Below are 15,562 nucleotides of genomic sequence, written 5' to 3'. Positions count from 1 at the left end.
AGTACCGGTACATCTGCATTGCTATCATATTGTATCTATAGATGGAGATAAGGGCTTCCCCAATACTTTTCCCACCTGAATTAGTATCATGCTCTTTTGGTAAACTCAATCTCAAATTGTAATGAAAACAAGTGAAAAAGCTCTCATTAAAGTAGTCTATTTTAAGCTCTTGTGTAACTGTTCTGTGTTTCTATATACACTGCTAAAAAAAATAAAGGGAACACTTAAACAACACAATGTAACTCCAAGTCAATCTCACTTCTGTGAAATCAAACTGTCCACTTAGGAAGCAACACTGATTGACAATACATTTCACATGCTGTTGTGCAAATGGAATATACAACAGGTGGAAATGATAGGCAATTGGCAAGACACCCCCAATAAAGGACTGGTTTTGCAGGTGGTGACCACAGACCACTTCTCAGTTCCTATGCTTCCTGGCTGATGTTTTGGTCACTTGAATGCTGGCGGTGCTTTCACTCTAGTGGTAGCATGAGACGGAGTCTACAACCCACACAAGTGGCTCAGGTAGTGCAGCTCATCCAGGATGGCACATCAATGCAAGCTGTGGCAAGAAGGTTTGCTGTGTCTGTCAGCGTAGTTTCCAGAGCATGGAGGCGCTACCAGGAGACAGGCCAGTACATCAGGAGACGTGGAGGAGGCCGTAGGAGGGCAACAACCCAGCAGCAGGGCTGCTACCTCCGCCTTTGTGCAAGGAGGAGCAGGAGGAGCACTGCCAGAGCCCTGCAAAATGACCTCCAGCAGGCCACAAATGTGCATGTGTCTGCTCAAACGGTCAGAAACAGATTCTATGAGGGCCCGACGTCCACAGGTGGGGGTTGTGCTTACAGCCCAACACCGTGCAGGACGTTTGGCATTTGCCAGAGAACACCAAGATTGGCAAATTCGCCACTGGCGCCCTGTGCTCTTCACAGATGAAAGCAGGTTCACACATGTGAGCACATGTGACAGACGTGACCGAGTCTGGAGACGCCGTGGAGCACGTTCTGCTGCCTGCAACATCCTCCAGCATGACCGGTTTGCCGGTGGGTCAGTCATGGTGTGGGGTGGCATTTCTTTGGGGGGCAGCACAGCCCTCCATGTGCTCGCCAGAGGTAGCCTGACTGCCATTAGGTACCGAGATGAGATCCTCAGACCCCTTGTGAGACCATATGCTGGTGCGGTTGGCCCTGGGTTCCTCCTAATGCAAGACAATGCTAGACCTCATGTGGCTGGAGTGTGTCAGCAGTTCCTGCAAGAGGAAGGCATTGATGCTATGGACTGGCCCGCCCGTTCCCCAGACCTGAATCGAATTGAGCACATCTGGGACATCATGTCTCGCTCCATGCACCAACGCCACGTTGCACCACAGACTGTCCAGGAGTTGGCAGATGCTTTAGTCCAGGTCTGGGAGGAGATCCCTCAGCAGACCATCCGCCACCTCATCAGGAGCATGCCCAGGCGTTTTAGGGAGGTCATACAGGCAGGTGGAGGCCACACACACTACTGAGCCTCATTTTGACTTGTTTTAAGGACATTACATCAAAGTTGGATCAGCCTGTAGTGTGGTTTTCCACTTTAATTTTGAGGGTGACTCCAAATCCAGACCTCCATGGGTTGATAAATTTGATTTCCATTGATAATTTTTGTGTGATTTTGTTGTCAGCACATTCAACTATGTAAAGAAAAAAGTATTTAATAAGATTATTTCATTCATTCAGATCTAGGATGTGTTATTTTAGTGTTCCCTTAATTTTTTTGAGCAGTGTATTTTTCCTGTAACTTATCTATGACTGCAGGGTATTACCACAAAGACTGAGCTACTACTACCACTGACATATTGTAGCCTACGTATTTGAATGTGAAAATAGGCTGAGGACTTTTTTAGCCTGCCTCTATTGCAGCAGATATGGAAAGAGAGAATGAGAGCAGCAAGAGATTGAGAGAAAGAGTGAGAGCAGAGATAGAATGAGAGCAGGAAGAGAGAAAGGGAAAGAGAGCACAGGGAGGGAGAGATGGAGCCATTATGTATTTGTTCAGTCTGGCTTCTTCCTCCAGGGCCCTTGGCTTGGTTGGCAGATAGAGGATAGAGAGTCCGGGGCTTCAGGCGAGTGTAAGGCTGGCTGTGTCCTATGTAGTATTGCACTAAATAGGGAATAGGGTGCCATTTGGGACTCAGGCAGATTCAGGCCAGGGATACTGGAGTTCTTTATGAGCTCAGTGTGGAGCGGAGAGAGAGAGAGAGAGAGAGAGACAAGAAGACCGTAGGGGGATGGCTGCTCTCTGGGGATGCTAGTGGCAAAGGAGGATTCTCAAGGAGTTTTTAGGATGGAGCAATTTGACCCAGAAAAAATGAAGAAATCACAGGTGTGTGTGCATGCGTGTCTGCGCAAACGTGTGTTGGAAGTGGCAATGGCCGTTCAGTATGTTTCCATGATATCTGCTGTATGAATCTTGTGCTCCATAATGTCTGCAACTCAAAGCATTAGAGGCATCGAGGTAGGGTTAAACTGGACTTATTTTACTTAACCTGGGATTGAAGGATAGATAGGCTTGGCTGCTAAATAGGCTTGGGTGGTATCCAGATTGTCCTACCTTCAAACCGACCTTGTGCCATCCCGGGCTATTTGGTAATAATACCGGCACTGCACACAAGGGGCGCTATTTTCAAACCCCACTGAGCCTCTGTAATCCCAAGGTTAGTTATACTAAAAAGTACATTTTAAAATACCATAGCGAATACTAGCTAAATGCTAACGAGCGCATGCAAACATTTTATACAGTCTCTGACAAACTGTTTGCCTGACAGATATCACAGTTCATAAAGTTATGAAAGTAACAAAAAAATGCTACTCACAGTTTGCTGCACGCACGAAACAAATATTAGACAGCAAGGTAGGGCTGTGTCAGAGGAAGGCCCAAAAAATTGTCAAAGACTCCAGTCACCCAAGTCATAGACTCTTCTCTCTGCAACCGCACGGCAAGCGGTACCAGAGCGCCAAATCTAGGTCTATATGGCCTAAAAGTCACATCTAGATTTTTTTACATTTATGGCTGATTCACGATATACACTACCAGTCAAAAGTTTGGACACACCTACAGTGAGGGGAAAAAGTATTTGATCCCCTGCTGATTTTGTATGTTTGCCCACTGACAAAGAAATGATCAGTCTATAATTTTAATGGTAGGTTTATTTGAAAAGTGAGAGACAGAATAACAACAAAAAAATCCAGAAAAACGCATGTCAAAAATGTTATAAATTGATTTGCATTTTAATGAGGGAAATAAGTATTTGACCCCTATGCAAAACATAACTTAGTACTTGGTGGCAAAACCCTTGTTGGCAATCACAGAGGTCAGACGTTTCTTGTAGTTGGCCACCAGGTTTGCACACATATCAGGAGGGATTTTGTCCCACTCCTCTTTGCAGATCTTCTCCAAGTCATTAAGGTTTCGAGGCTGACGTTTGGCAACTCGAACATTCAGTTCCCTCCACAGATTTTCTATGGGATTAAGGTCTGGAGACTGGCTAGGCCACTCCAGGACCTTAATGTGCATCTTCTTGAGCCACTCCTTTGTTGCCTTGGCCGTGTGTTTTGGGTCATTGTCATGCTGGAATACCCATCCACGACCCATTTTTCAATGCCCTGGCTGAGGGAAGGAGGTTCTCACACAAGATTTGACGGTACATGGCCCCGTCCATCGTCCCTTTGATGCGGTGAAGTTGTCCTGTCCCCTTAGCAGAAAAACACCCCCAAAGCATAATGTTTCCACCTCCATGTTTGACGGTGGGGATGGTGTTCTTGGGGTCATAGGCAGTGTTCCTCCTCCTCCAAACACGGCAAGTTGAGTTGATGCCAAAGAGCTCCATTTTGGTCTCATCTGACCACAACACTTTCACCCAGTTCTCCTCTGAATCATTCAGATGTTCATTGGCAAACTTCAGACGGGCATGTATATGTGCTTTCTTGAGCAGGGGGACCTTGCAGGATTTCAGTCCTTCACGGCGTAGTGTGTTACCAATTGTTTTCTTGGTGACTAAGGTCCCAGCTGCCTTGAGATCATTGACAATATCCTCCCGTGTAGTTCTGGGCTGATTCCTCACCGTTCTCATGATCATTGCAACTCCACGAGGTGAGATCTTGCATGGAGCCCCAGGCCGAGGGAGATTAACAGTTATTTTGTGTTTCTTCCATTTGCGAATAATCGCACCAACTGTTGTCACCTTCTCACCAAGCTGCTTGGCAATGGTCTTGTAGCCCATTCCAGCCTTGTGTAGGTCTACAATCTTGTCCCTGACATCCTTGGAGAGCTCTTTGGTCTTGGCCATGGTGGAGAGTTTGGAATCGGATTGATTGATTGCTTCTGTGGACAGGTGTCTTTTATACAGGTAACAAGCTGAGATTAGGAGTACTCCCTTTAAGAGTGTGCTCCTAATCTCAGCTCATTACCTGTATAAAAGACACCTGGGAGCCAGAAATCTTTCTGATTGAGAGGGAGTCAAATACTTATTTCCCTCATTAAAATGCAAATCAATTTATAAGATTTTTGACATGTCTTTTTTTTCTGGATTTTTCTGTTGTTATTCTGTCTCTCACTGTTCAAATAAACCTACCAAAAAAATTATAGACTGATCATTTCTTTGTCAGTGTGCAAACGTACAAAATCAGCAGGGGATCAAATACTTTTTTCCCTCACTGTAAGTATTTGATACATCAGAAAAGTAGAACTTAATATTTGGTACAGAAACCTTTGTTTGCAATTACAGAGATCATATGTTTCCTGTAGGTCTTGACCAGGTTTGCACACACTGTAGCAGGGATTTTGGCCCACTCCTCCATACAGACCTTCTCCAGATCCTTCAGGTTTCGGGGCTGTCGCTGGGCAATACGGACTTTCAGCTCCCTCCAAAGATGTTCTATTGGGTTCAGGTCTGGAGACTGGCTAGGCCACTCCAGGACCTTGAGATGCTTCTTACGGAGGCACTCCTTAGTTGCCCTGGCTGTGTGTTTCGGGTCGTTGTCATGCTGGAAGACCCAGCCACGACCCATCTTCAATGCTCTTACTGAGGGAAGGAGGTTGTTGGTCAAGATCTCGCGATACATGGCCCCATCCATCCTCCCCTCAATACGGTGCAGTCATCCTGTCCCCTTTGCAGAAAAGTATCCCCAAATAATGATGTTTCCACCTCCATGCTTCACGGTTGGGATGGTGTTCTTGGGGTTGTACTCATCCTTCTTCTTCCTCCAAACACAGCGAGTGGAGTTTAGACCAAAAAGCTCTATTTTTGTCTCATCAGACCACATGACCTTCTCCCATTCCTCCTCTGGATCATCCAGATGGTCATTGGCAAACTTCAGACGGGCCTGGACATGCGCTGGCTTGAGCAGGGGGACCTTGCCTGCGCTGCAGGATTTTAATCCATGACGACGTAGTGTGTTACTAATGGTTTTCTTTGAGACTGTGGTCCCAGCTCTCCTCAGGTCATTGACCAGGTCCTGCCGTGTAGTTCTGGGCTGATCCCTCACCTTCCTCATGATCATTGATGCCCAACGAGGTGAGATCTTGCATGGAGCCCCAGACCGAGGGTGATTGACCGTCATCTTGAACTTCTTCCATTTTCTAATAATTGCGCCAACAGTTGTTGCCTTCTCACCAAGCTGCTTGCCTATTGTCCTGTAGCCCATCCCAGCCTTGTGCAGGTCTACAATTTTATCCCTGATGTCCTTACACAGCTCTCTGGTCTTGGCCATTGTGGAGAGGTTGGAGTTTGTTTGAGTGTGTGGACAGGTGTCTTTTATACAGGTAACGAGTTCAAACAGGTGCAGTTAATACAGGTAATGTGTGGAGAACAGGAGGGCTTCTTAAAGAAAAACTAACAGGTCTGTGAGAGCCGGAATTCTTACTGGTTGGTAGGTGATCAAATACTTATGTCATGCACTAAAATGCAAATTAATTACTTAAAAATCATACAATGTGATTTTCTGGATTTTTGTTTTAGATTCCGTCTCTCACAGTTGAAGTGTACCTATGATACAAATTACAGACCTCTACATGCTTTGTAAGTAGGAAAACCTGCAAAATCGGCAGTGTATCAAATACTTGTTCTCCCCACTGAATGTGGGGACTCCTTCAAGACTGTTGGAAAAGCATTCCAGGTGAAGCTGGTTGAGAGAATGCCAAGAGTGTGCAAAGTGTGCAAAGCTGTCATCAAGGCAAGGAGTGCCTACTTTGAAGAATCTCAAATATAACATATTTTGATTTGTTTAACACATTTTTGGTTACTACATGATTCCATATGTGTTATTTCATAGTTTTGATGTCTTCACTATTATTCTACAATGTAGAAAATAGTAAAAGTAAAGAAAAACCTTTGAACGATTAGGGGTGTCCAAACTTTAGACTGGTACTGTAGATCTCGATTTTTGGAACTTTTTCTCTAAATAATGTTGCACAATTAAAGGGCAATACACTGGATTTCAAACAGGAATAATCTAATGAATTCAGGGATTGTAAAATTATATCTAGGCTAAATATAATCATTTTACAACCAGAAGACCCACTAATAATTAAATTATTTCATCAAAATAGTTTAACCTGCTTTTTTGCAATATTTTTTTTTTAAATAGCTTCAACGGTATTGAAAAACCATCCCGTGGTTATTTCCAAATATTCTGGTATACGGCATATACAGTATACCGACCAAGCCTACTGCAGACACAGTCTGGCTCCAGGGAGAGGAAGGGAGTGGATTTAGTGTCTGCAGCCCAAAGTTGAAGGTTAGGGAGCTACTCTGTAGATTCTGATTAATATTATAGATGCAAATGACTATGCTATATTGCTGATATGATGAGTCTCTGGATTTCTTAGGGAGAAAACTCTCTTGACTCTTCTTTTTGGGTATTGCTAAGTTATCATGGTGATTAAAGCATATTTAAATGAAGTGTTTTAAGTCTCAAACCTGTATGTCATTTACACACCCTCAACTTTTTTTATACTGGAATAATTATATTAATTTAATCTCAGTGGCTATTATGGAAAGTGATGTGATATTTATAGTATCCCAGGCAGAGGCTAGCCTATAGAAACCTTTGTTATTGTAGCAGTCAACCTTTTAGATGACTATTTTCCACCATAGTCTGGAAGCAGCTGCTTGGGATCTGAATTAGTGGCTGCATCCCAAATGGCACTGTATTCCCAAGATAGTGCACTACTTTTGCCTGCAGCCCTATGGGTCCTTGACTGGTCAAAATTAGTGCGCTATATAGGGAATAGAATTTGGGACGCAGACAGTCTCTCTCACCACATGACTCACATGTTCTCTCAATATGCAGATTAGTGTAGTTTTAAGAGGAACTTATTTTCCACTTTCTCTCCTCACAATGAAATTCATCAAGACATAACCAGGAGGGGGGTGTGATTTAAGGTTCTAGGAATGCCTGTGATTATCCACCAAGGTAAACAAAGGATGCGCCCCAAATGGCACCCTTTTCCCTAGCCTATATAGTGCACTACTTTTGATCAGAGCCATATGGGTCCTGGTCAAAAGTAGTGCACTAAAAAGGAATACTTTGAGATTTTCGCAATGAGGCCCTTTATCTACTTCCCCAGACAGATGAACTTGTGAATACCATTTGTAACATGCATTCGGAAAGTGTTCAGACCCCTTGACTTTTTCCACATTTTGTTATGTTACAGCCTTATTCTAAAATTGATTCAATTGTTGTTTTTCCTCATCAATCTATAGTCGTGGTCAAAAGTTTTGAAAATGACACAAGTATTGGTCTTCACAAAGTTCGCTGCTTCAGTGTTATGAGATATTTTTGTCAGATGTTACAAGCATTCCATAAGTGTCAATGGCTTTTATTGACAATTACATTAAGTTTATGCAAAGAGTCAATATTTGCAGTGTTGACCCTTCTTTTTCAAGACCTCTGCAATCCACCCTGGCATGCTGCCAATTAACTTGTACTCACCTTCTCCTCTCCGGACATGGTGTTTTCCGGATGCCCCAAACAATCGGAAAGGGGATTCATCAGAGAAAATGACTTTACCCCAGTCCTCAGCAGTCCAATCCCTGTACCTTTTGCAGAATATCAGTCTGTCCCTGATGTTTTTCCTGGAGAGAAGTGGCTTCTTTGATGCCCTTCTTGACACCAGGCCATCCTCCAAAAGTATTCGCCTCACTGTGCGTGCAGATGCACTCACACCTGCCTGCTGCCATTCCTGAGCAAGCTCTGCACTGGTGGTGCCCCGATCCCGCAGCTGAATCAACTTTAGGAGACGGTCCTGGCGCTTGCTAGACTTTCTTGGGCGCCCTGATGCCTTCTTCGCAACAATTGAACCTCTCTCCTTGAAGTTCTTGATGATCCGATAAATGCTTGATTTAGGTGCAATCTTACTAGCAGCAGTATCCTTGCCTGTGAAGCCCTTTTTGTGCAAAGCAATGATGACGGCATGTGTTTCCTTGCAGGTAACCATGGTTAACAGAGGAAGAACAATGATTTCAAGCACCACCCTCCTTTTAAAGCTTCCAGTCTGTTATTCTAACTCAATCAGCATGACAGAGTGATCTCCAGCCTTGTCCTCGTCAACACTCTCACCTGTGTTAACAAGAGAATCACTGACATGATGACAGCTGGTCCTTTTGCGGCAGGGCTGAAATGCAGTGGAAATGTTTTTGGGGGATTAAGTTCATTTTCATGGCAAAGAGGGACTTTGCAATTAATTGCAATTCATCTGATCACTCTTCATAACATTCTGGAGTATATGCAAATTGCCATCATCAAAACTGAGGCAGCAGACTTTGTGAAAATTTGTATTTGTGTCATTCTCAAAACTTTTGACCACGACTGTACACACAATACCCCATAATGACAAAGCAACATTATTTTTTTGTTGAAATGTTTGCAAATGTATTTAAAAAAATTGAAAAACTAGCACATTTACATTAGTATTCAGACCCTTTATTCACTACCTTGTTGAAGCACCTTTGGCAGCAATTACAGCCTCTAGTCTTCTTGGGTATGACGCTACAACCTTGGCACACCTGTATTTGGGGAGTTTCTCCCATTCTTCTGTGCAGATCCTCTCAAGCTCTGTCAGGTTGGATGGGGAGCGTCACTGCACAGCTATTTTTAGGATTCTCCAGAGATGTTAGATCGGGTTCAAGTCTGGGCTCTGGCTGGGCCACTCAAGGACATTCAGAGACTTGTCCCGAAGCCACTCCTGTGTAGTCTTGGCTGTGTGCTTAGGGTTGTTGTCCTGTTGTTTTCATCAAGGGTCTCTCTCTGTGCTTCGCTCCGTTCATCTTTCCCTCGATCCTGACTAGTCTCCCAGTCCCTGCCACTGAAAAACATCCCCACAGCATGATGCTGCCACCGCCATGTTTCACCGTAGGGATGGTGCCAGGTTTCCTCCAGACGTGACGCTTGGCATTCAGGCCAAGGAGTTCAATCTTGGTTTCATCAGACCAGAGAATCTTGTTTCTCATGGTCTGAGAGTCCTTTAGGTGCCTTTTTGCAAACTCCAAGCTTACTGTCATGTGCCTTTTACTGAGGGGTGGATTCAGTCTGGCAGAGATGGTTGTAGTAATAATAATAATATGACATTGTCCTTCTAGAAGGTTCTCCCATCTCCACAGAGGAACTCTGGAGCTATGTCAGAGTGACCATCGGGTTCTTGGTCACCTCCCTGACCAAGGCCCTTCTCCCCCGATTGCTAAGTTTGGCCGGGCGGCCAGCTCTAGGAAGAGTCCTTGGTTCCAAACTTCTTCCATTTAAGAATGATGGAGGCCACTGTGTTCTTGGGGACCTTAAATGCTGCAGAGATTTTTTGGTACCCTTCTCCAGATCTGTGCCTCGACACAATCCTGTCTCGGAGCTCTACGGACAATTCCTTCGACATCTTGGCTTGGTTTTTGCTCTGACATGCACTGTCAACTGTGGGACCTTATATAGATATGTGTGTGCCTTTCCAAATCATGTGAGGTATTTCAGTTTTTACTATTTTATACATTTTACAAACATTTTAACTAGTTTCCCCTTTGTCATTATGGAGTATTGTGTGTAGATTGAGGGGAAACAACTATTTAATCAATTTTAGAATAAGGCTGTAACGTAACAAAATGTGGAGAAGGGGTCTGAATACTTTCCGAATGCACTGTATGTCTCTGCGCCCAGTATGAAGGAAGTTAGAGGTAGTTGTGTGAGCCAATGTTAACTAGCGTTGTTAGCTGTTCCCATAGACTTCCAGTCATTGCCTTAACCCTAGTTAGCAATTGCGCTAACGCTAGTTAGCAACTTCCTTCAAACTGCACGCAGAGACATAAAAATGATTTAACTGACTGGGGATAAAGGTAAAGGGATTCATTGCCAAAATCTCGGAGTATCACTTTATTTGGGACGCAGACAAAGGCTTCTCCGAGGGAAGGGGCTCTGAGCCATGCTTTGGTATGTAGACCTTCATCAATAGCACTGCAAATAATAGGCTCTGTTTTGTATTATTTCTGATTGCTTTGAGTTTGAATGTAATTTGAATTTGGAAAGTCTGAAACATAGTATGTTCAGTTGATTCAGTTGGAAACATGATATCAGTAGTATGCTAAAAATAATCTCTCTTTCCCTTTCCCCTCCCTCCTACACTCCCATCTCTCTCCTCTCCAGGTGTATCGGCGCCTGGCTAGCGGGAGGCGGAGCATGCGTGTGAGGTCAGAGATCAGATTGGACGTGGAGCTGTAATGCGTGCGGCGAGCTGCAGGATGAACGTGGCGGCCATTCTGAATGGCCTACTAGTTTCAGTGGTGGCAGCACTGCTCTGGAAGTACGTAAGGCTGAGCGAGCATGCTGCAGTACTGGAGGAGGAGCTGCAGCTGACCCACCAGTCCCAGGAGCTGTCCCAGGCCCGGATAGACTACCATGCCGCTCTGCTGGCCCTCCAGGAGCATGGCACCCGCATGGTCTGCACCGGCAAGATGCACACTGACCGCATCTGCCGCTTCGACTACCTGTGCTACTGTGCCGAGGCCGAGGAGTTTGTCTTCTTCCACAGCAACTCCTCCTTCATGCTGCCCAACCTGGGGCCACGGCGCTTCCAGCCAGCCCTGCTGGACCTGTCCTCTGTGGAGGATCACAACACCCAGTACTTCAACTTCCTAGAGCTGCCCGCCGCCGCCCTCAAGTTCATGCCCAAGCCTGTGTTCATCCCTGACGTCACCCTCATCCTCAACCGGTTCAATCCGGATAACCTGATGCACGTCTTCCACGACGACCTGCTGCCCATCTTCTACACCATGCGGCAGTACTCGGACCTGGACGATGAGGCCCGCCTGGTCTTCATGGAGGGCTGGGGCGAGGGTGCACACTTTGACCTCTACCGTCTGCTGAGCAGCAAGCAGCCACTCCTCAAAGAGCAGCTGAGGAACTTTGGCAAACTTATGTGCTTCACTAAGTCCTACGTGGGCTTGTCCAAGATGACCACATGGTACCAGTATGGCTTTGTCCAGCCACAGGGCCCCAAAGCCAACATCCTGGTCTCTGGGAACGAGATCCGGCAGTTTGCCTCATCGCTGATGGAGAAGCTCAATATCAACACGCAAGGCGGAGGAGAGGAGAGCGCGGCAGAGGAAAAGGACGAGTACATCGTAGTGTTCAGTCGCTCCATCAACAGACTCATCCTGAACGAAGCGGAGCTGATCCTGGCATTGGCGCAGGAGTTCCAGATGAGAGCCGTGACGGTGTCTCTGGAGGAGCAGACCTTCCCAAGCATCGTCAAGGTCATCAGCGGGGCCTCCATGTTGGTCAGCATGCACGGTGCCCAGCTGGTCTCCTCTCTCTTCCTCCCCCGGGGGGCCGTCGTAGTGGAGCTCTTCCCCTATGCGGTCAACCCAGAGCAGTACACCCCTTACAAAACCCTGGCCTCTCTACCAGGCATGGACCTGCAGTATGTGGCCTGGAGGAACATGGTGGAGGAGAACTCTGTGGCCTACCCAGAGAGGCCCTGGGAGCAGGGAGGTATAGCCCACCTGGAGAAGGAAGAGCAGGAACACATCCTGGCCAGTAAGGAAGTACCCAGACACCTGTGCTGCCGCAACCCTGAGTGGCTCTATCGCATCTACCAGGACACCATAGTGGACATCCCTTCTTTACTAGAGGCTCTCAGAGAGACAGTGAAAACCAGGCCCAACCTGAAGAAGGCCAAGCCTGCCAGCACGGTCCACCCGGGCCGGGTCAGAGAGCCCCAGTGCCAGACGTCGGTCCGGGCCACCAACGAGGCCAAGCTGACTGTGTCGTGGCAAATCCCCTGGAACCTCAAGTACCTGAAGGTCAGGGAGGTGAAATACGAAGTGTGGATCCAGGAGCAAGGAGAGAACACGTACATGCCTTATATTCTCCCCCACCAGAACTATACCTTCTCTGAAAACATCAAACCCTTTACGACGTACCTGGTGTGGGTGCGCTGCATCTTTAACAAAAACCTCCTGGGGCCCTTTGCAGATGTACTCATGTGCAGGACATAACTTTAGTTGATATATACAGTCTCAAGTTTGTGACTGCTTGTTCCAGATGATCAGATATTGGGGCTGTGGGTTATAGAAAGTGATGCTAGAAAGGTTCTGTATAATTTCAGCCAGTAGTTTTGAAAGTAGCACTCTCAAGCCAAAATGGGTCCCAGAAAATTGTGCACAGTTGTATACAACGTCATCCATTCCGTATGATATGTTATGTCCTGCACAAATGTATGTTTCCTGCAATTCGTATGATGTGTTACGAATTTGTAAGTGCTTAAGATCCCGTTCAATCTCTTTAATATGAAAATCTGGGATTGAGGATAGTCTCCGATTGAGGATAGTTGATATGATGTAATCAGTATCTGGTATTAGAGACTGTGCTGTGTGATGAGATGACCATGTCCTCACACAGAAGAGAGTGAAATGCAATGGAAATTCAATGGCATTTAGCATGGGATGCAGGGACACGAGTCACGATTTAAGGATACATTGTCTGTACCTTAGGCAGAAAGTGCTATACAATGTCTCTTTTTGAGGTATAGGAATTTATTTTATATATTTATTTATGAGCAAAAATGTATAGTATGAATTAATGTATCTTTTTTATTAGTCTAAAACACTGAACCTATTTGAGTATGTAATGTAGGTTTTCAGCAAAGCCCAGATGGGACTTTATGATGACTTGGTCTTGGTTTCATACCTCTTTGTTGGTTTCTGATTTGTTATACTGTTATCTGATAAATCACACCTTTGTGGCTTAGCCTACCCTCCTGCACAAAGTTGTAGCTTTGTCATGTTGCCTTTCTAATTGGCAATTTACATAATTGTTTGCAGAATGTTGCCAAAACCTTAAAGGGATACTGTGAGATTCTGGCAATTACGCCTTTTTTCTACTTACTTAGAGTCAGTTGAACTCGTGGTTACCATATTTATGCCTCTGCATGCAGTATGAAGGAAGTTAGAGGTAGTTTCGTGTGCCAATCCTAACTAGCATTAGCACAATGACTGGAAGTCTATGATACACTTCCAGTCATTGCGCTAACGCTAGTTAGCAATTGCGCTAGCGCTAGTTAGCAACTCCCCTAGCGCTAGTTAGCAACTCCCTTCAAACCACACGCAGAGACATAAAAATAGTATCCATGAGTTCATCTGACTCTGGACAAGTAGATAAAGGGCCTCATTGCCAAAATCCCGAAGTATCCCTTTAAGAGAAACCAAAGTGAATTTGAAAATATGGTCACCAGTCTACCATTAAGTATGTGTTATTAGTTGTAATTGGATTATCTTGTGCTTCATTGAGGGTCTAATATTTGCCATTTACCTTTTTGACCTATTGTGGCCCATGCATAATAAATTCTTCCTCTTCTAGATTATTTGAGATATTAATTCAAGGTAGATGAAAACTTTCAAAGAGTGTGTCCAGGAAAATATGTTTCCAGTTTTCTAAAGATGCTGACTAGAACATGCATTATTCATTCAAATGCAGCAGTTTTTTTAGAACAGGGTTCCTCTAAATGAAAATAAAGAGAATATATTATCATGTATTTATGTAAAAGGTTCTGTTGCTATGCGGTGCGGTCACTAGATATGCGAGGGATACTTCTATTTCTTTCAGAAACACTGGAGTTTCTTTAATTAGTTTATTTATTGTCATTGCCCTATGTGTCAAATACAAAAAGGTTCATGTCACTTCAGTGTCCCCATTACAGTTCAATTGTCCTATTTTTTTAATTCAGTCCACACAGTTGCAAAAAAGGATCAGAATTCCTTACGTACTATTAATGGGTACCATTAATTGTAATTTTGTGCAGGTTATATGCATGCATAAACTTGCACTATAATTAGCCTGCGACGGTTTTAATTTGAAAGGGTGCTAATGACTGCTCTGCCCCGAATCAAGCTGGAGGAATAACCCATTCTATGGCTCATCAGTGCTGCTAACCATGCGTGATTCAGTGGTTTTATCCCAAATGGCACCCTCTTCCCTTTATAGTGTACTACTTTTGACCAAAGCTTATAAAGGTGACCAGGGCCTAAAAGTAGTGCTCTATATAGGGAATAGGGTGCCATTTTTGGTCTCAGCCCAAGCCTATATGATGGTGTGCAATGCTGCCTGTTACATTTCATTGCCTTGTGGTGTGCAAAACGAAACTAATTAATAGCTTCCCAGTATGTACCAAGCCCCCAGAGTAAGAGTGCTAATGTGGGATCAGCAGCAGCCCTCCTGTCCTTCTATTGCCTTCAGAAAGTATTTACACCCCTTTACTTTTTCCAAATGTTGTTGCTACAAAGTAGGTTTAAAATGGATTTAATTGTACATTTTTTCAACAATCTACATAAAATAATCTGTAATGTCAAAGTGGAAGAACAATTCTAACATTTGTAAAAGAAATACAGTATATCTTTATTACATAAGTATTCAACCCCCTGAGTCAATATATGTTAGAATTACCTTTTGGCAGCGATTACAGCTGTGAGTCTTTCTACACCTGGATTGTGCAACATTTGCCCATTTATTATTTTCATAGTTCTTGAAGCTCTGTCAAATTGGTTGTTGTTCATTGTTAGACAACTATTTTCAAGTCTTGCCATAGATTTCCAAGCAGATTTAAGTCAAAACTGTAATTCAGCCACTCAGGAACGTTCACTGTCTTCTTGGTAAACAACTCCAGTGTAGATTTGGCCTTGTGTTTTAGGTTATTGTCCTGCTGAAAGGTGAATTAATCTCCCAGTGTCTGGTGGAAAGCAGACTGAACCAGGTTTTCCTCTAGGATTTTGCCTGTGCTTAGCTCCATTACATTTTTATTTTATCTTGAAAAACTCCCCAGTCTTTAGCGATTACAAGCATACCCATAACATGATGCAGCCACCACTATGCTTGAAAATATGGAGAGTGGTACTCAGTAATGTGTTGTGTAGGGTTTGCCCCAAATATAACACTTTGTATTTAGGACAAAAAGTTAATTGCTTTGCCACGTTTTTTGCAGTATTACTTTAGTGCCTTGTTGCAAACATAATTCATGTTTTGGAATATTTTAATTATGTACAGGCTTC

The 15,562-nt window shown here is 44.4% G+C and overlaps 1 protein-coding gene across 1 annotated transcript; it reads left to right on the top strand.

Annotated features, from left to right (window-relative positions):
* Nucleotides 1-10,738: 10,738 nt before the first annotated feature.
* Nucleotides 10,739-12,543, top strand: LOC311140129 (protein O-linked-mannose beta-1,4-N-acetylglucosaminyltransferase 2; the record flags this gene model as incomplete). The annotated part of the gene is made up of 1 exon (XM_084175068.1): nucleotides 10,739-12,543. The coding sequence occupies one exon, from the start codon at nucleotides 10,739-10,741 to the stop codon at nucleotides 12,515-12,517; it is 1,779 nt and encodes a 592-aa protein (XP_084031194.1). The 3' UTR covers nucleotides 12,518-12,543.
* Nucleotides 12,544-15,562: the final 3,019 nt, after the last annotated feature.

Source organism: Coregonus lavaretus (assembly GCF_964263955.1).
Source record: "Coregonus lavaretus genome assembly, chromosome: 13".
In the NCBI taxonomy this organism is placed as follows: Eukaryota; Metazoa; Chordata; class Actinopteri; order Salmoniformes; family Salmonidae; genus Coregonus; species Coregonus lavaretus.
This window is presented reverse-complemented; position numbering and strand designations above follow the sequence as displayed.